This window comes from Pongo pygmaeus, chromosome 1 (genome assembly GCF_028885625.2).
Source record: "Pongo pygmaeus isolate AG05252 chromosome 1, NHGRI_mPonPyg2-v2.0_pri, whole genome shotgun sequence".
Taxonomy (NCBI): Eukaryota; Metazoa; Chordata; class Mammalia; order Primates; family Hominidae; genus Pongo; species Pongo pygmaeus.
This window is the reverse complement of record NC_072373.2, coordinates 152,295,064-152,315,696: the sequence shown is the minus strand read 5'-3', so window position 1 is coordinate 152,315,696 and position 20,633 is coordinate 152,295,064. Positions and strand designations below refer to the sequence as shown.

General features: G+C 37.6%; 1 protein-coding gene and 1 pseudogene across 4 annotated transcripts in view; both read left to right on the top strand.

Moving 5' to 3' along the window:
• Positions 1 to 20,633, top strand: part of MIGA1 (mitoguardin 1) — a 92,197-nt gene that overhangs the window by 49,665 nt on the left and 21,899 nt on the right. For all 4 annotated transcript variants that reach the window (XM_054479979.2, XM_054479987.2, XM_063653892.1 and 1 more), the window contains exon 8: positions 8,618 to 8,718. In XM_054479979.2, coding sequence (XP_054335954.1) covers positions 8,618 to 8,718 — 101 coding nt within the window. The remainder of the gene's footprint in view (positions 1 to 8,617; positions 8,719 to 20,633) is intronic.
• On the top strand, positions 12,171 to 15,220 carry LOC129032572 (nuclear speckle splicing regulatory protein 1-like; annotated as a pseudogene).

Sequence of the window (20,633 nt, the reverse complement as noted above, 5' to 3'; positions counted from 1 at the left end):
TTTATATTCAACTTTGTTCTTTCTCTCAAATTATACTGTAGCATTTTAAAACAAATCAGAAAATAAAAATTATCCACAGTATGTATGGACAGATAGTCATACAGAATAAACAAAGAGCAGCCATGGTTTCCTAGACTTGATTATTTAAACAAATTATAACAGACTCTGTTTGGAAAACAGCTCATCTTGTCGACAGCAGAAGCTTTTCCATTGTTAATAAAAGCATAGAAAGGACAAGGTTCCAAGTCATATTTTAACTGCTGAATATCACCTGGAGAAAAGCTGTTGACATAGAAGTCAGATGACATTGAGACAATTGGCAGGCTTCCTCTTGTTGCTCCTGTTATAAAATCTACAGTGGACAGCCTGGATTTTAAAAGAAGAGTGGCATCTTTGGAATCTCTACTAGAATCTGCTGAGGTTAAAATAGACCCAGTGTTTTCTAAGTGACAGAAAATAGAATGTGCCTAGGGATGGCAAAAGTGAAATGTAGAAAACCCACTTGGATTGGTCTAAGGAAATAGATCCAGGCCTGAAATTCCAAGTTCCAGGACTTCTAGTTTTCTTTAAAACTTAAAGCAAATCCTGCTTTGGAAAAAAACTCAAGTAATATTTGAAATATGAGATTGTGAAAGAAGGGTAAGGCTTGAATCCAGTCAGATTTTTGGCCTAGAATATGTGACAATTGAGTTAAGAGTAAACATTATGGTTTTGATGTACTTCCAAAGAATATCATCATTGATATCTGTGTACAGTGAATGCTTTAAAAGTTCTGGGTGATTGAGACTGTTTAAAGTTTTTTTTTTTAATTTTAGATTTACTTATTTTAAAATGTTACCAAAAATAAAAAAGAGCTACTTCACTGAGAGCCAGTGTGGTAGTTTACAGAGTATTTTAAATTTAACGTACAATCAACCAGTTTGGGGAAAGCTTTTTAAAATGAACTTCTAATGTTCATTATCATTCATTAAGGAGTGTAAGCTGCATATTTCAGGTTTACAAGATAGTAGTATAAGTTTAGTTAATTTAGGGCTGGCTATTAGAAACCTAAGAAATAAGCCAGGTGTGGTGGCTCACAGCTGTAATCCCAGCACTTTGGGAGGTCAAGCTGGGTGGATCACTTGAGGTCAGGAGATTGAGACCAGCCTGGTCAACATGGTGAAACCCCATCTCTACTAAAAATACAGAAATTAGCCAGGTGTGGTGGTGCACACCTCTAATTCCAGCTACTTGGGAGGCGGAGGCACAAGAATCGCTTCAACCTGGGAGGTGGAAGTTGCAGTGAACCAAGATCGCTCCACTGCACTCCAGCCTGGGCAGCAGAGCGAGACTCTGTTTCGAAAAAAAGAAAAAAAAAAAAAGAAACGTAAGAAGTTTAACAGGGTTCTGAAAGCAAGTTAAAGTCATAGGCAAAATGACCCAGCGTAAGTATATGATAGGCTTTCTAGAGATTTTCATGTCCTGGGGACGGTCCATTTATAATAATAAATTTTAGTTTACATGAACAAATATGTAAGTGTTTGTTATGTGTTCAGTAATCTCCCGAGAACTGTATCGAACCACCAGGAAAAACAAAAAGGGAAAGGAAAGAAAGTAAAGTCCCTCCACTCTATGTTACACGTGGGAATATTGAGGAACAGAGAAGATAAGAAACTTGCTCAAGGTTACACAGCTAGTAAGTAACAGAGTCAGTATTGGAATTCAAGCTCTAGAACCCATAATTTTAATGCTTTTGCTATACTGCCTTACATAGGAGCAAAAAATTAGATAAATTTTGGAGGATGTTTACAGGGGATAATACTTGAACTGAGTATTAAAAAAAAAGTGCTTGTGGGTAGCATGGGGCAAGGGAGCAGAAGGAGAGTAGGATATATGTAGAGTAGAAACAGGAGGAACCAGAGGGTTGAATAAAGAATGCATTTGGTAATGATAGTAATAGAAAAAATTATTTTATACTCACAATGGACCAAGTACTGTGCCTCCACAAATCTCATTTAACTTTTGCAACAATTCTAGGAAATTAATATTGCTATCCTCAGTTTACCTAGGTGGTAAGTAGCAAATCTTAGGATCAGGATCCAGGTGCTGGCTGGCAGAATCAGAAACCACGCTTTTACCCATTACATTACTGTATGACAAGTGGGGATATGGTCAACATACCCTCAGATAAAGCAGAAAGTTTTTTCTTTTTTTTTTTTTAAAGTAATTAATGGAAAAGAACGTTGGATAGGTAGGATAATCAGAGATAATGGAAAGCTTTGGAAACCAATAGAGGAGCCATTTGATTAGAAAATGGCTTTTTTCCCCAAGTTACAAAAACTCAATATACATAATTAGGCTATTCTTCTCTAATGATTACATATGTCAAGTAGAATAGTCCATGAAAGCACTTAGTATTACTTGGACACATAATAGTGACTCAAAAAATATAAGCTGAATCTGAGTCTTCTAAAGAACTTGTAAGCTCTTTGCACTGTAGTTAAAATATGAACAACAAATGCTGTAACAGCAACGTCCAATAGAAATATAATGTGAGCCACAAATGTAATTTTAAAATTTCTAATAGCCACATTAAAGGCTCAAAAGAAACAGATAAAATTAATTTTAATAATATATTTTCTTAAACCCAGTATGTTTTAATAAGATGTTTTCTCTTTTTTGTTGCTAAGTCTTCACAATCTATTATGTACTTTACACTTACTGCACATCTCATTTCATGTGTTTAATAGACACATGTAACTAGGAGCTACTGTATTGGACACCAGGGCTCCATAGTTTTATAGCATAGCATCTGGTATCAGATGACCTGAGTTTGAATACTACCATTCTCATTCTTAGATGTGTAAGTATGTAGCAGCTACTTAGCCCCTCTGTGCCTTAGATTCCTGATACATAAAATGAGAAAACTAATAGTATCTACCTCATCAAAGGGTTATTGTGGGGATTGAAAATAAGATAATATATGTAAAGCATGTACCTTGGTATCTGGCAAGTATTGAGTGAAAAATAAATGTTTATTTTGATTAATCGCATCACGCTTCTATTGTTATGATTAAATAGCAGACATTCCTTAGTTTCCATGTCTTCTCCTTCTTGAAAGTATTTGGTTATCCCCACTTAAACATTCCCACTTAAAATTCTAAACCAATCACTAAATAGCAAAGTAAGGTGGCAGAGCTAGAGAAAAAAGGTTATGAGTGGTATATATTTGGCATTATACACTACTACTATTGTTGGTATTCACTACAGGGTACAAATAAATTATTTTCAATTTGCTGTTATATTTAACACTCATCAAATCTTTTGACTTTTGAATCTAGCATCATTATAGATGCTTTGTCAATCAGGTTATAAAATTCGTGTCTGGTAATAATTTGCAGCATCATTGGCAACACTGAAATATAGAAAGCATTCATTGTCTTACCCTCCTTCCTCCTGCCTTTGAAGCTCTGATTGAGCCTTTTCTGCTTTCAGCTATTTGGGACTAAGACATATAGTTGATATTGCTTTCTTTTCTTTCCTTCTATTTAAATCCTTAGAGGAAAGTGCACAAAACAAAAAAGTACAATGATTTATCACACATTCTTATGTAACTATCATGTACAGCAAAATGTAAAACATTACCAACTTTCCAGATGGGTCTTCTTGTAATCCCTTCCAGTCACCTGCAGAATGAGCAACTGTCCTGATGCTCAGGCTAATTACCTTCTAGCTTATTTATTTATTTATTTATTTATTTATTTATTTTGAGACAGAGTCTCACTCTGTCACCCAGGCTGGAGTGCAGCTGTGCTGATGCTGAGGCTAATTACCTTCTAGCTTATTTATTTATTTATTTTTTATTTAGAGACAGAGTCTCACTCTGTCACCCAGGCTGGAGTACAGTGGTACGCTCTCAGCTCACTGCAGCCTCCACCTCCTGGGTTCAAGCAATTCTCGTGCTTCAGACTCCTAAGTAGCTGGGATTACAGGTGCCTGCCACCACACCTGGCTAATTTTTGTATTTTTTGTAGAGTCATGGTTTCGCCATGTTGGCCAGGCTGATCTCGAACTCCTGACCTCAGGTGATCCACCCACCTTGGTCTCCCAAAGTGCTGGGATTACAGGCATCAGCCACTGCGCCCGGTCACCTTCTAGCTTTTAAAAATAATTTTATCACTAAGTGTGTTTAGTTTTGTCTGTTTTTGAATTTTGCGTGAGTGAATTTAATAATAGTTTTTTATTATGAATGAATTCTGCATGTAATTCTTCACTCAGCATATTGTTAGATTGATGCATGTTACTGCATGTAGCTGCAATTCATTTATTTTCATTGTTGTGTAGTATTTCATTGTATGAATATACTACGGTTTGTTTATATTTGGACATTTGGTTTTTTTTTCCAGTTTGGGGCTATTATAAACAGTATTATTATGAACACTCTTACGCATATAAGCATGCATTACTGTCAAACACACCCAAGGGTAGAATTGCTAGGTCATAGAGAAAGCCATCTTGAACTTTCATAGGTAATGCCAAACTTTTCAAAGTGGTTCTGCCAGTTGTTTCCACCAGTGGTGTGTGAGAGTTTCCACTGACCGTACATCCTCGACCAAAAAAAAAAATAATAATAATAACCATTTTTCCCCAATTTTAGTGATTCTGGTAGGTATGTAATGATATTTCACTGTGGTTTTAGGATTTTTTTTTTTTTTTTTGGCTGAGAAAAATTCAGAAGTTTCTGAAATATTGACTAAGATGAAGCCTTTGGTTTTTTTCTTTTTTTTTAGAGACAGAGTATCATTCTGTCACCCAGGATGGAGTGTAGTGACACGATCATGGCTCACTGCAGCCTTGAACTTACGGGCTCAAGCGATTCTCCCGCATCAGCCTCCCGAGAAGCTGGAACTTTAGGTGTGCACCACCACGCCCTGCTAACTTTTTAAATTTTTTGTAGAGCTGGAGTCTCTATTGCCCAAGCTGATCTTGAACTCCTGGGGCTCAAGTGATCCTCCCGCCTCAGCCTCCCAAAGTGTTGAGATTATAGACATGAGCCATTGCACCCAGCTGCCTTTGGTTTTCAGTTTTCCATGCTGTCACTGTCTTTCAGTACCACAGTCGAGTTGATAAAACTTTTTATTTGTTTTGTTTTGAGACAGACCCTTGCTCTGTCACCCAGGCTGGAATACAGTGGTGCAATCTTGGCTCACTGCAGCCTCTGCCTCCCAGACTCAAGTGATACTCCCACTTAGCCTCCCAAGTAGCTGAGACTACAGGTGCGTGCCACTGTGCCAGCTAATTTTTTGTCATATTGCCCAGGCTGGCTTTGAACTCCTGGGCTTAAGAGATTTGTCTGCTTCAGCCTCCCAAAGTGCTGGAATTACAGGCGTGAACCACTGTGCCTGGCCAAGAGTTTATGATACTTTTAAGAAAGAGTATTTTAAAATTTAATTGATGCATGAAAGCAGTTAGTTTGGGATATTGCCCAAGATTCTTTGTTTGTACTTTTTATTGTCGTATCTAAAAAACAGATGTATTATTTCTCTTTGTAATCATTTAGCTGCCATTCCAGGAATCATAACAATTACTGAAATAAGAGGTATAGTCTGTGGTTTATGGACTTGGTTTAATGAGTAAATCCTTCTAGTTCCTCTGGAAGTGAGCCATTTTTCTTTGTTAGATTTTTTAAAAAATAAAGTACAAGTATGGTAACTGATCTGGATGACATTGAATAGCTGGTTACTGTTGACTAAAGTAAAACAGACTTTTAACATCTCATGGGTAATGTCTGAAAGGTAAAGTGACACTAGATAAATGTCTGTATTCTACTCTGAAAATAGCAAAAACCATATGGAAACAAGAGTTAATTGACTTGTAAATTTAATCCCACTCTCGGCCGAGTGCAGTGGCTCTCATGCCTGTAATCCCAGTACTTTAGGAGGCGGAGGCGGGCGGGTCACCTGAGTTTGGGAGTTGGAGACCAGCCTGACCAACATGGAGAAACCCCGTCTCTACTAAAAATACAAAATTAGCCGGGCGTGGTGGTGCATGCCTGTAATCTCAGCTACTCAGGAGGCTGAGGCAAGAGAATTGCTTGAATCTGGGAGGTGGAGGTTGTGGTGAGCCAAGGTCGCGCCATTGCACTCCAGCCTAGGCAACGAGCAAAATTCTGTCTCAAATAAATAATAAAATAAAATAAAATAAAATTTAATCCCACTTTGATAATGCCATGACATAATGAAAATTGTAAAACTGTGATTTCTTTTTGTGAAATACTGAGAATGGAAAATAATTAAGATAATGCTTTGAAGGTTGTACACGAGGATTAAGTTTTGTATAAAAGCTCAGTGTGTGTGTATTTGTGTTTAAAAAGCCTTAATATGCACTGAAAAGAGAGTTGTGGGAGTTTTTCTGGCTAATTGAGTGTCCCAAGATACCAGTTTGATAGCTATTTATAAGTGTGAAACAATTATGTTGTTTTATTCTCTAGTTTAATGGAAAAATGTAAATTTCTAAAGTATTTTTATAATGGAATAATTTAACCTCAGATTTTATCCCATTAATAGTCATTTAGTAGTAGAAAGATTTTTAAGATGAAAAGTTTTAGGTACTTTAAAAGGATTAATATAAACGTCATCTGAAAACAATTATAATTTAAACTTGGAAGGTAAATACTTAAAATGTAAAGTCTGATCTCGCCAAACATAAAGTAGGAAAAAAATATGTTACATGTATGGTTATTTTTGGTACTTAATAGGAATGAATCTTGTACCAATTGTGGTTTATTCTGTCTTCTGCTTGGAATATAATTGGTAGAGCTTGGAATATAATTGATTGTGCAACTTTTGATTTAAACATTTAATTGAAGCCAGATTGATGCTTTGAATTAAAAAAACCCCATACTTCCTGGGTAGAGTCACAAGTTGTGTTTTTTGGTACTTACGGTTTTGAACAGAATTTGACAGATTTCTAGTAGAGGTAATAAATTTTAATTTTGGAAAAATTATGAAATGAAAATTTGGATGAATCAAAGCCAAGGAGACTTCTGCTTTCTTTCTTTTCTCTTTTCTTTTCTTTCTTTGTTCCTTTCTCTCCCTCTCTCTCTCTTTCTTTCTTTTCTTTTTCTTTTTTTTTTTTTTTTTTTTTGACAAGGTCTCACTCTGACATCCAGGCTGGAGTGCAGTGGTGCAGTCATAGCTCACTGCAGCCTCAAACTCCTGGAGTCAAGCAGTTTTCCTCCCTCAGCCTCCTGAGCATGTGCCGCAACACCTGGCTTTTTTTTTTTTTTTTTTTTTTTTTTTTTGAGGAGGTCTCACTGTGTTTCCCAGGCTGGTCTCAAAACTCCTGGACTCAAGTGATCCTCCTGCCTCAGCCTCCCAAAGCATTGGGATGATTACAGGTATGAGCTACCTCAGCCAGCTTGTTTCATTTTAAAGAAGATAGTGTCTGACAAATTTGGCAGATTCAGAATCAAAATAAGAAAAATCTATATATGTTTTATTCTTTGCTCTTTCATACTTATGATACATTTTGAAGTTTGTCAGTTGTTTTCTCCATTATAGTCACATATGTAAGCAGGAAAGTATTTGTTTGAAAATTTAATGTTAACAATTAGATTCCTGATAGTAGTACATGAGGATATTCATACCCACATTCTGAATGACAAGTGTTGCTAACAGCCTGTCTTGATAGGGTGAGATTAACCATTCCAAAGAATTTGAACTTTTTCAACCTTTTAAAATTTTGGGGGCATTTATATTTGACCCTCAGGTAACCAGAGTAAACATCAAGGACCTAGGTCTGATTGTTTTTGACCATTCAGTTTTTAAAGTAGGTCTCACTAAAGCCTGAAAAAGTCACAAATATCTTCTTGAATTGTTTTTTGTTGTTGTTGTTGTTGTTTTTGAGACGGAGTCTTGATCTGTCCCCCTGGCTGGAGTGCAGTGGTGTGATCTTGCCTTACTGCAACCTCCACCTCCCGGGTTCAAGCAATTCTCATGCCTCAGCCTCCCAAGTAGCTGGGACTACAGGTGCGCACCTGGCTAATTTTTGTATTTTTTTAGTAGAGACAGGGTTTTGCCATGTTGGCCAGGCTGGTCTCGAACTCCTGATCTCAGGTGATCTGCCTGCCTCAGCCTCCCAGAGTGCTGGGATTACAGGTGTGAGCCACTGCACCCAACCGTGAATTGTTTTAATTGATCAGCTTATCACAAGTGACAGGCCGGATATTTTATGTTAATAATATAGTTGATTTAAATGAACCTACAAGTTCTTCTAATTTGGGCAAGACCACTTGCAAATAAATTGCTCTGTTTCAAACTAGCTGTGATATATGCTGACTTTACCATGTATAGTAGATAATCCAGCTCTGGTTATTATGTACTAAAAAGCCCTTTTAATAAAAAATTAAGCTTAATTCCTTTTTAAATTAAAAATGAATATTTGCTTTGTAACACTGTCTCCCCTACTTGGCAGAGTTTCAGATTCAGTTAAACAATGGATACTTACTGTTTTCCTTTTGACACTAGTAGTCTAAATAAAGACTGAGGAAAAAATCAAAATCAAACTATGGAATGTGAAATAATACCACAATGATGTGGAATATCGCTTTCTGAACTTTTCACCTTTTACTTTTAAGATAACGATACAGATATCACCATGAAGGGTAACGTGGATGACTTTGGCCTGCGAGACACCTTGAGCATTGCATCCACGGATTCCTTTGCTTCTGCAGCAGAGGTAGGACATGTGTGTTCCTAATGAGGATTTCTGTTTCTTTTTTGGTGGAAACAACAGTCTTGTCATTATACTGTAATTCAGTTCAGTCACTATTTATTTAGCATGTACCATGTGGTAGGTGCCAGGATACAAAAATGAATAAATCTAACATGAAAATAAGCTCCTACAGGAGCTTACACTCTCTTTAAGGAGATGGACCTGTAAACACATGGTTTAGATGGGCACTTTCATATACTGTAGATTATGGGTGAGGCATATAAATTAGTATGTTAATGGAAAGCAATTTTTCAACTTATATCAAGAGTCTTAAAGATGTTCAATTTCTCTAGTTCAGAAATCATACTTCCAGATTTTTGTTCTAAGAAGGTGATCAGATTCAAAGATTGTATATATATAAATATTCACTGTTGGCCAGGTGCAGTGGCTTACAACTGTATTCCCAGTACTTTAGGAGGCTGAGGTGGAAGGATTGCTTGAGCTCTGGAGTTTGAGACCAGCCTGAGCAACATAGTGAGACCTTGTCCCTACAAAAAATTTAAAAAATTAACCAGATGTGGTAGTGAGTAGCCTATAGTTCTGGTTATTCAGGAGGCTGAGGTGGGAGGATCCCTTAAGCCCAAGAGGTCAAGACTGCAGTGGGCCATGATTGTGGCACTGCATTCCAGCCTGGGTGACAGAACAAGACCCTGTCTCAAAAAAAAAAAAATGTAGATAGATAGATAGATAGATATAGATAGATAGATAGATATAGATATATATGTATGTACACACACACACACACATTCACTGTGGCATTTTAGTAACAATGAAAAACTGAAAACAATCTAATGCCAAATTATGACACATCTGTAATTAGAAATGTTATAGAGCTATAAACATGTTTCCAATAATTTTAATGACATGGGAACATATGTTAAGTGAAAAGATTAGTATGTAAAGTTTTATATTGATTGTATGATTACAATTTTGTAAAAAGGAAACAGAAACGTGCGTGATATATAAGTATATAGGCAGAGGAAAAAAGGCTAACCATAAATAAACAGTAGTGATTACTGAATTATAAATCTGTGGATAATTTATGTTTCACTGACATTTAAATTTTTTACCAAAAGAGACTGCTTGCAAAGAGGTCATCTTTTTGTTTTAATTTTTGTACTTAAAACAGCTTTAAAAGTTACATGTAGCCAATTTTATCTCAGAATATTTGCATTTTTTGCAGTAGATTTTGGATATAATAATTTTAGGTGCTCTTTTTTCATAGAAATAGTATTATGCATCTGGCCAGGCACAGTGGCTTATTCCTGTTATCCCAGAACTTTGGGAGGCCGAGGCGGGCAGATCACCTGAGGTCAGGAGGTTGAGACCAGCCTGGTCAACATGGTGAAACCCCATCCCTACAAAAAATTAAAAAATTAGCCGGGCATGGTGGTGCATGCCTGTAATCACAGCTACTCAGGAGGCTGAGGCACAAGAATCACTTGAACCTGGGAGGTGGAGGTTGCAGTGTGCCAAGATTGCACCACTGCACTCCAGCCTGGTCAACAGAGTGAGACTCTGTCTCACACACACATGCACGAAAGTAGTATTACACATCTATAACTGATGTGTGAATTTTATCTCTAGTTTGGAAGCTTTAGATATTCCAATACCTGTACCTTAAACTTTGGATCTGCCTTTTTAAAAGCAGTACTGATTCATAATATCTTTTATCCTCTCAAGGTTTTTCTATATGTGTATATTTCAGCCATCACTTACAGTATCATCTCCTAATTGTTTACATTAAAAAAATTTTTCCACTTATAAGTTTGCAGTAGACAGAATATATTTACTTGTTCTATGGGAAAGCTGTTTCCTCTTCCTTTTACTGTTCATTGTATACATATTTGTCTTTCTATTCTGTAGATGCTGTGTCCTAGGTCGTTTGTAAGGAGAAAAATTGCTTTTCACTTTGCACTTTTTTCCATTGTGAGGAACAATATACCTAATTGCTCTAAAGTTTTTTTTCTAATATGCAACTTTAAAAAATATTTTGCTAAGTGTTGATTGTACTTACTTTAAATTTATTGTTTAATAAGATTTAATAAAAATTATTAAATACTTGTGGAAAACAAAATGCATGAATATACACAAAAAGGACTTACTATTCAAGAAATACCCTAAGAATGCTTCCATGGTATAAATGTATGGTCTCAGAATGTGAATGTTCCAGGATAAATTATTTTATAAGAAATGTTTGTTAAATTATTTTTAACTATATGCCAAGCACTTAAGGTTAAATTAGGGAAAATTGTTTTAATGAAGAAAGTTACTAAGTTAATAGAATCAGAACCCTTTGGGAAGTTAAACAGTTTTTGATCATTCGAAAACCTTTTCAGGATTACCAGAAAGGTTTCTTGCCTAGTTAGATTAAAACAATTTCTGGTATAGGTTTTTCTATAAGTTAGATCAATCATTTGTGAAAGTGATTAACAAGATTTTCCTGTATAAGCTTTGCCAAACATTGGTTTGGAACCACAGATGAAAAGCTTTTTTTTTTTTTTTTAAAATATAGCTTTCTTGACAGTAATTCACATGCCATAAAATTCACCCTTTTAAAATATAGAGTTCAGTGGTTTATAGTATGTTTATATAGTCGTGCAGCCAGCACTACTTTCTGATTTCAGAACATTTTTATCACCCTAAACACAAACCCCTACCCAATAGCAGTCACTGTCCAACTCCCTTTACCCCCCCAGCCCTTGGCACCCAATACCTTCTGAGTCTATGAATTTGCCTTATTCTGGACATTTCTTATAAGTGGAATCATACCATGTGATATGTTGTATTTGGCTTTCTTTCACTTAGCGTAATGTTTTCTTTCAAGCTCTGAAAAGTCTTTTTGATGTTAAGATACTTTCCCATTTTACTCCTAATCCTTCCATCTGTTAAAGATATTGTCATTTAATAGGTAGAAACTAATATTGCAGAGAGCAGTTTTTAGCTGTAGATTCCATTTTTTATAGAATTACCACTCTGCAATTGTGTATATGTGTTTAATAGAGAAATCATAGGCTTCTCTTTAAAAAGAAAATTTTATTTAAAAATTTTTTTTTAAATAGAGATGGGGTCTTGTCATGTTGCCCAGGCTGGTCTCAAACTCCTGAGCTCAAGCAATCCTCCCTCGTCGGCCTCCCAAAGTGCTGGAATTATAGGTGTGAGCCACTGTATCCGGCTGAAAATTTTATTTTTTATAATCCAGATACCACGGCTGGGCATGCTGGCTCACACCTGTAATCCCAGCACTTTGGGAGGCCAAGGCAGGCGGATCACAAGGTCAGGAGATCGAGACCATCCTGGCTAACATGGTGAAACCCCTCCTCTACTAAAAATACAAAAAATTAGCCAGGCATGGTGGCGGGTGCCTGTAGTCCCTGCTACTTGAGAGGCTGAGGCAGGAGAATGGCGTGAACCCAGGAGGCGGAGCTTGCAGTGAGCCGAGATTGTGCCACTGCACTCCAGCCTAGGCAACAGCGAGACTGTCTTAAAAAATAAAATAAAATAAAATAATTTAGATACCTCTACTTGTACTCTAAATGGAACCTTGGAAAACTTTTGCTATATCCACCTCTCTGATTTGACAACACTTATTTATAGCAATCCAAAAACTACACCAATAGTAGGGCCACGTTCAGCAGATACGGGAGCAAGATGGTGATTCTGGGCAGGCAGTATGGGCTTATTTTGCCAAAGAAAACACAGCAGTTGCATCCTGTTTTGCAAAAAACATCAGTGTTTGGGAATGATTCTGATGATGATGATGAGACCTCCATGAGTGAAAGCCTTTAGAAGGAAGCTACTAAGAAGCAGGCCATGAAACAGACCAAACTGGAATCCAGAAGGCCCTTGCAGAAGATGCTACTGTGTATGAATATGACAGTATTTATGATGAAATGCAGAAAAAAATAAGAGGAAAACAATCCCAAATTGCTTTTGGGGAAAGACCGAAAGCCCAAGTATATTCACAACTTGCTAAAAGCAGTTGAGATCAGAAAAAAGGAACAGGAAAAAAGAATGGAAAAGAAAATACAGAGAGAACGAGAAATGGAAAAGGGAGAGTTTGATGATAAAGAGACATTGTGACATCTGCATATAAGAAAAAACTGCAAGAGACAGCTGAAGAAGAAAGAAAAAAGAGGGCTGCTGCGCTGGAAGCATGTTTGGATGTAACCAAGCAGAAAGATCTCGGTGGATTTTATAGGCACTTATTAAATCAAGCAGTTGGTGAAGAGGAAGTACCTAAATGCAGCTTTCGTGAAGCCAGATCTGGTATAAAGGAAGAGAAATCAAGGGGCTACTCTGATGAAGTAAGTTCAAAAAACAGAATACAAGAGAAATGCATTCTTCAAACTGATCTGAAAGTAGAGGAAAACCCAGATGCAGACAGTGACTTTGATGCTAAGAGCAGCAAGGATGATGAAATAGAAGAAACTAGAGTGAACTGCAGAAGGGAAAAGGTCGTAGAGATCCCTGAGAATGACCCCCAAGCACCACAGGAATCAAAACCACTCTCAGTCACCTAGTGAAGAAATAGGGCACAGTGCCAGACACCACACGAAAGGATCACGAACGTCGAGAGGACATGAGAAAAGGGAAGATCAGCACCAACAGAAGCAATCCAGAGATGAGGAGAACCATTACACTGACCGTGATTACCGGAAAGAAAGGGATTCTCATAGGCACAGGAGGCCAGTCATAGAGATTCCCATTGGAAGAGGCATGAACAGGAAGATAAACCAAGGGCGAGGGACCAAAGAGAAAGAAGTGACAGAGTGTGGAAAAGGGAGAAAGACGGGGAGAAATATTCCCAAAGAGAACAAGAAAGAGAGACAACAAAATGATCAGAACCGACACAGTGAGAAAGGAGAGAAGGAAGAGAAAAGCAAAGCAAAGGAAGAGCATATGAAAGTAAGGAAGGAAAGATATGAAAATAATGATAAATACAGAGATAGAGAAAAACAAGAAGTAAGTGTTCAATCTTCAGAAAGAAACCTTCAGAAAGGAAAGCAGCCCAAGTTCTAGGGCAAAGGATGAATTTCTTGACCAAGAAAGATCCAACAAAATGAGAAACATGACAAAGGACAAAGAAAGAAACTAGGAGAAACCCTCTAATTCTGAATCATCACTGGGAGCAAAACACCGACTCACAGAAAGGCAAGAGAAGGGTAAAGAACAAGAGAGACCACCTGAGGCAGTGAGCAAGTTTGCAAAGAGGAACAACGAAGAAACTGTAATGTCAGCTAGAGACAGGTACTTGGCCAGGCAGATAGTGCAGGTTAATGCAAAGAGCTATATTGAGAAACAAGATGATTGATGCCTACCCCAAGAGAAAGATTTAAGGAAGCACAGAAAACTGTAATTCCTGGAACCTGCTGCATAAAACCGTAAAGGAATGTGTTACCAGTAGTTTGGAGGGCATTTTTAAATTTATTTTCAAAATTTTAGGTTAAAATCAAAAGTCAGTCTTACATCTTGGATGTTTGGATATGGATGTTTGGCTGAATTTATATATAGTATGTACTTATCAATACCACATTCTTTGTTGTATTCCAGAACCATAAGAGTGTGTTAATTCCCTGTAGGTACATAATGAGGAAAATTGGCTCCACTACAACCATTAAAAAATAATTTTGGCCAGATGTGGTAGCTCGTGCCTGTAATACGAACATTTTGGGAGGCCAAGGCAGAAGGATCACTTGAGGCCAGGCATTCAATACCAGCCTATGCAAGATAATGAGACTTTGTCTCTATTTAAAAAACAAAAAGCCTGGTGTGGTGGTGCATGCCTGAAGTCCCAGCTGTTCGAGAGGCTGAGGCAGGAAGATCCCTTGAGCCTAGGAATTTGATGTTACAGTGAGCTATGATCATACCACTGCACTCCAACCTGGGCAACAGAGCGGGACCCTGTCTCTAAAAAAAACCTTTTTTTAAATAAACAGTTTAACTCTTCTAATAACGTTGGTTTTGTTGCATGAGCTGTTTGTTTTATAAATATTGTATTTCAGATAAAATATGAACAATAGAAAATATACTTTACATTCTGAAATTTGTATTAAAGTGTAAAATGTGAATCATACATCTTGTCTAAATAGCTTACAGCTAGTTGGCTTAAATGAAAATAAAAAATAGTGATATGCTTAAAAAATACACCAATAATAATTTACAAAGCGACAAAGATGAATATTTAGGATAATTATAACCTGAAAAGGGAGAGAGGGCTACATCTATCACTTAAAATTTTTGTTCTATGAAAGTATGAAGGCATGGCCATCCGTGGTGCTCACACCTGTAATCCCAGCACTTTGGGAGACCGAGATGGGTGATCACCTGAGGTCAGGAGTTCTAGACCAGCCTGGCCAACATGGTGAAACCCAGTCTCTACTAAAAATACAAAAATTAGCCAGTGTGGTGGCACACACCTGTAATCCCAGCTACTTAGTAGGCTGAGGCAGGAGAATCGCTTGAACCTGGGAAGCGGAGGTTGCAGTGAGCCGAGATTGTGCCACTGTACTCCAGCCTGGGCAACAGAGTGAGACTCTGTCGCAAAAAAAAAAAAAAGTATGAAGGCTTGACTGGGGCTGAAAGATCTGTTCCCAAGATAACTCACTCCTATGAATGGAAAGTTGGTGCTATCCATTAACAGAAGACCTAAGTTTCTCACCACATAGACTTTTCTATAGGACTATTTGAGTATCTTTACAGCATGGCACCTGGCTTCCTGCAGAGGGAGTAACCCAAGAGAGGGCAAGGTGGAAGTGATGACTGTTTTGACCTATCCTCAGAAATCTCATTCTGTCATTTCCACAATGTGCTGTTGGTTACACAGGTTAGCCCTATTCAATGTGGGATGGGATGTGAGTAACCAGGGTGAGAGAATCATTGAAGACCCAATTTGGAGGGTGGCTATTTTAAGTTCCTATTGTCTATTAAGGGATACAGATTGTTAACAGCCTGCTTTCTTTAACTGTAAGTCTTATTTATAATTTTAGGTGATTGATTTGAAAGGAGAATGTAAACATGTATAAAATGGTCCACATTAAAATAGAACTTAGCCTATTTCATGTCCCTACTTGTAATAATCTTGAAACTTCAGACATTTCATTCATGGTCATTCAGAGGACCTGGTCTGGATTAAGGCTTTTAAAAAATATTACTTCAAATTTAGCAAAGTCATTACATGCCAAGGAGGATAAGGCTCAGTCCATCTTGTACCTCATGGGGCCCAAGAGGAGTAATTTAGGATGTTTGAAATCTTTAGCTAATCCCCAAACACAGTTTTCACTGGTTGCTTCATATGTGGGAATTATCTATTTTTCTGTTTTTATTGTTGCTGTTGTTGTTGACTTGTTTGATTTCTTTTTTTTGTTTGTTTTTTTGAGATGGAGTTTTGCTCTTGTCACCCAGGCTGGAGTGCAATGGCATAATCTTGGCTCACTGCAACCTCTACCTCCCGTGTTCAAGTGATTCACTTGCCTCAGCCTCCCAAGTAGCTGGGATTGCAGGCACCTGCCACCACACCCAGCTAATTTCTGTATTTTTAGTAGAGATGGGGTTTTGCCATATTGGCCAGGCTGGTCTTGAACTGCTGACCCTCAGATGATCCACCCACCTTGGCATCCCAAAGTGCTAGGATTACAGGCATGAGCCACCGCGCCGGGCCTTGTTTGATTTCTTTTATGGTCATATTTATGGTACTTGTGAAATATGGGAAATAACAAAAGGTAGGATGATGATTTGGTGTAAACAAATATAGTATTACTTTTCTTTTTGAAAATATTAAAATGAGTTTTTTAAATGTAGCCTTTTGGGAGAAGAAAAATTTCAAAATATATAGGAAATTTCAGCTAGTAAGAAAAAGGACCCCCTTTTCATAGTAAATTGCATCTTCCATAGCTGAAATTAACTGCATTATTGACCGCTGCTTCTGAAATAACTTCTCAGCTCTATTTAAATGTTAATTTTTTTCTAAAACCTTTTAAAACATGTTTGGGAATTTTGTTGAAAAATTCTTCCTATGTGATGTATTCCGAAATGAGAATTTCAGCCAATGTTTTAATGAGTTTCTTTTTGCTTAAAAAAGTTTAAGATTAATGATTTAAATAAATGTTTCTGAGCTGGCGTTGTCTCTGAAGAGTCAATAATGTTTGCTAGTATCAAATCTTCAACATGATATATTCTCACAGCTGCAGTCCTATTTTAGGAGGCTTCTTTAAATGATTACTTCAACCAAACCAACAAATAAGCAAGGTAGATCAATAATTCAAGACTCAACTCTGGAATCTCCCATTGTTGGATTGTCTTCTTATTATTGTTAGAAATTATTTCATGTAGAGGGTTTAATTGGAGCCCAGTTTAGTTTTCTTTCTTTTTTTTTTTTTTTTGAGACAGAGTCTTACTCTGTCACCCAGGTTGGAGTGTAGTGGTGTGATCTTAGCTCGCTGCAACCTTGCAACCTCTACTTCCCAGGTTCAAGCAATTATTCTGCCTCAGCCTCCCAAGTAGCTGGGATTACAGGCATGTGCCACGATACTCAGCTAATTTTTGTATTTTTAGTAGAGATGGGGTTTCGCCATCATGGCTAGGCTGATCTCAAGCTTCTGACCTCAAGTGATCTGCCCACATCAACCTCCCAAAGTGCTGGGATTACAGGTGTGAGCCACCGCACCTGGCCCCCAGTTTACTTCTTAGGATTTTTCTCTAATAGAGAATAGAGAATACTAATAGTACATGTATTTGGGTCCTATTTGTTTTGACAGTGGTACAAAAATTTAAAACTGTTTAATATCTAAAGAATTTTCATTCTAAGTTATTTTTAAAAAGCTGTTTAGTTTTCTTAGCCTCAAGAAGTTGCCCTTTAGCATAACATATATTCCTTAAAATATGAGGGGAAATGTTACTTAAAGTAGAGAATATATACTGTGAGATACTGTCATCTCTTCATACCTTTTTTTTTGCATCTGGCCTAATCGACATATTTATATTTCATAAATATTGCTGATGCTGAAACTTCTTATCTCTTGGCTGTTTGGATAAGGCTGATAGGAAGGGTATAATTTGGTGCTTAAGTTCTGGAATAATGTGCCTGGGTTTAAATTTTATCATTTAGTTGTGGGATTCTGGGTAAGTTCCTGCTAATTTAATCTCTGTTTCTTCATCTGTAAAATGTGGATTATTTATTTATTTGTTTATTTGAGAGAGAGAATCTCACTCTGTCTCCCAAGCTGGAGTGCAGTGGTACGATCTTGGCTCACTGCAACCTCCACCTCCTAGGTTCAAGTGATTCTCCTGCCTCAGCCTCCCAAGTAGCTGGGATTATAGGCATGCGCCACCACACCTGGCTAATTTTTGAATTTTTAGTAGAGGCGGGGCTTCGCCATGTTGGCCAGGCTGGTCTCCAACTCTTGACCTCAAGTGATCCACCTGCCTCGGCCTCCTGAAGTGCTGGGATTACAGGAATGAGCCACTGCACCTGGCAAAATGTGAATAATAGTACTTACTTTATGAGCTTTTGTAAGGGTTAAATAAATCAAGTGAAAGCATTAGCACAGCACTGGCTGCATGTGAAATACCAAAACCAAAGCCTTGAGAGTTACTTCTAGAATTATAACATAGACATTCAAAAGTCTCCTCCACAAAGCAGAAAATGTCAAAAACAAAATTTTCAGAATTCTGAAAATGGATGAAAGGCTTTCAAAAATTCAGAGAACATTGAATCAAGTAAAATGGCTGAATCTCCATAAGAGCAGTGAGCTTTGTGGATTTTTAATTTGCTCTCTTCCTTTTTAATAAAAAAATGTTTTGGGTGTGAGAGCAGAGTACAAGCTGTAGTGTCAGGAGTCATGGCAGGACAAGCATTTGGAAGTTTCTTCCACCCTGACCAAGTATTGGTTGAAAGGTGTGCTGCAGAAACTACAACCAAAGGAGGCATTACAGCTGGGCACTGTGGCTCATGACTGTAATCCCAGCACTTTGGGAGGCTGAGGCAGGAGGATCACTTAAGTCCAGGAGTTAGATACCAGCCTGGCCAACATAATGAACGCTTGTCTCTATGAAAAATTTAAAAATGGGCGGGAGGATCACTTGAGCCTGGGAAGTCGAGGCTGCAGTGAGCCATGATTGTGCCACTGCACTACTGCCTGGCTGACCTGACAAAAACAAAAAACACAAACAAACAAAAACCCAAAAACAACACACACACACAAAGGAGGCATCATGCTTCCAGAAAAATCTCAAGGAAAAGTATTACAAGCAACAGTAATAGCTGTTGCTGTTGGATCAGGCTCTAAAGGAAAGAGTGGAGAGATTCAACCAGTTAGCATGAAAGTTGGATATAAAGTTATTTTCCTGGAATATGGAGGCACCAGGATTATCTCTTATTTTATTTTTCCATTAAGTTATTGGGGTACAGGTAGTATTTGGTTACATAAGTTCTTTAGTGGTGATTTGTGAGACTTTGGTGCACCTATCACCTGAGCAGTATATACTGCACCATATTTGTAGTCTTATCCCTCACCCTCCTCCCACTCTTCCCCTCAAGTCCCCAAAGTCCTTTGTATCATTCTTATGCCTTTGCGTTCTCATAGTTTAGCTCCCACTTATCAGTGAGAACATATGATGTTTGGTTTTCCATTCCTGAGTTACTTCACTTAGAATAATAGTCTCCAATCTCATCCAGGTCACTGCAGATGCTGTTAATTCATTCGTTTTTATGGCCGCACAGTATTCCTTCATCTATACATACCACAGTTTCTTTATCCACTTGTCAATTGATGGGCATTTGGGTTGGTTCTACAATTTTGATTCACAATTTTGCAATTGTGAACTGTGTTGCTATAAACATGCATGTGCAAGTATCTTTCGAATGATGACTTCTTTTCCTCTGGGTAGATACCCAGTCGTGGGCTTGCTGGATCAAATGGTAGTTCTACTTTTAGTTCTTTAAGGAATCTCCACACTTTTTTCCATAGTGGCTGTACTAGTTTACATTCCCACCAGCAGTGTAGAAGTGTTCCCTGATCACCGCATCCACACCAACATCTACTGTTTTTTGATTTTTTGATTATGGCCATTCTTGCAGGAGTAAAGTAGGTATTACACTGTAGTTTTGATTTGCATTTCCCTGATCATAGTGATGTTGAGCATTTTTTTCATATGTTTGTTGGCCATTTGTGTATCTTCTTTTGAGAATTGTCTATTCATGTCCTTAGCCTACTTTTTGATGGGACTTTTTTTTTCTGATTTGTTTGAGTTCATTGTAGATTCTGGATATTAGTCCTTTCTCAGATGTAGAGATTATGAAAATTTTCTGCCACTCTGGGTTGTCTACTCACTGTCAACTGTTCCTTTTGCCATGCGAAAGCTCTTTCGTTTAATTAGGTCCTAGCTATTTCTTTGTTTTTATTGCATTTGCTTTTGGGTTCTTGGTCATGAAATCCTTGCCTAAGCCAATGTCTAGAAGGGTTTTTCCAATGTTATCTTCTAGAATTTTTGTAGTTTTGGGTCTTAGGTTTAAGTCCTTAATCCATCCTGAGTTGATTTTTGTATAAGATGAGAGATAAGAATCCAGTTTCATTCTCCTACATGTGGCTAGCCAATTATCCCAGCACCATTTGTTGAAAAGGGTGTCCTTTCCCCATTTTATGTTTTTGTTTGTTTTGTCAAAGATCAGTTGGCTGAACTATTTGGGTTTATTTATGTGTTCTCTCTTCTGTTCCATTGGTCTATGTGCCCATTTTTATACCAGTACCATGCCGTTTTGATGATTGTGGCCTTATAGTATAGTTTGAAATCAGGTCGTGTGATGCCTCCAGAATTCTTTTCGCTTAGTCTTCCTTTGGCTGTGCAGGCTCTTTTTTGGTTCCATATGAATTTTAGAATTG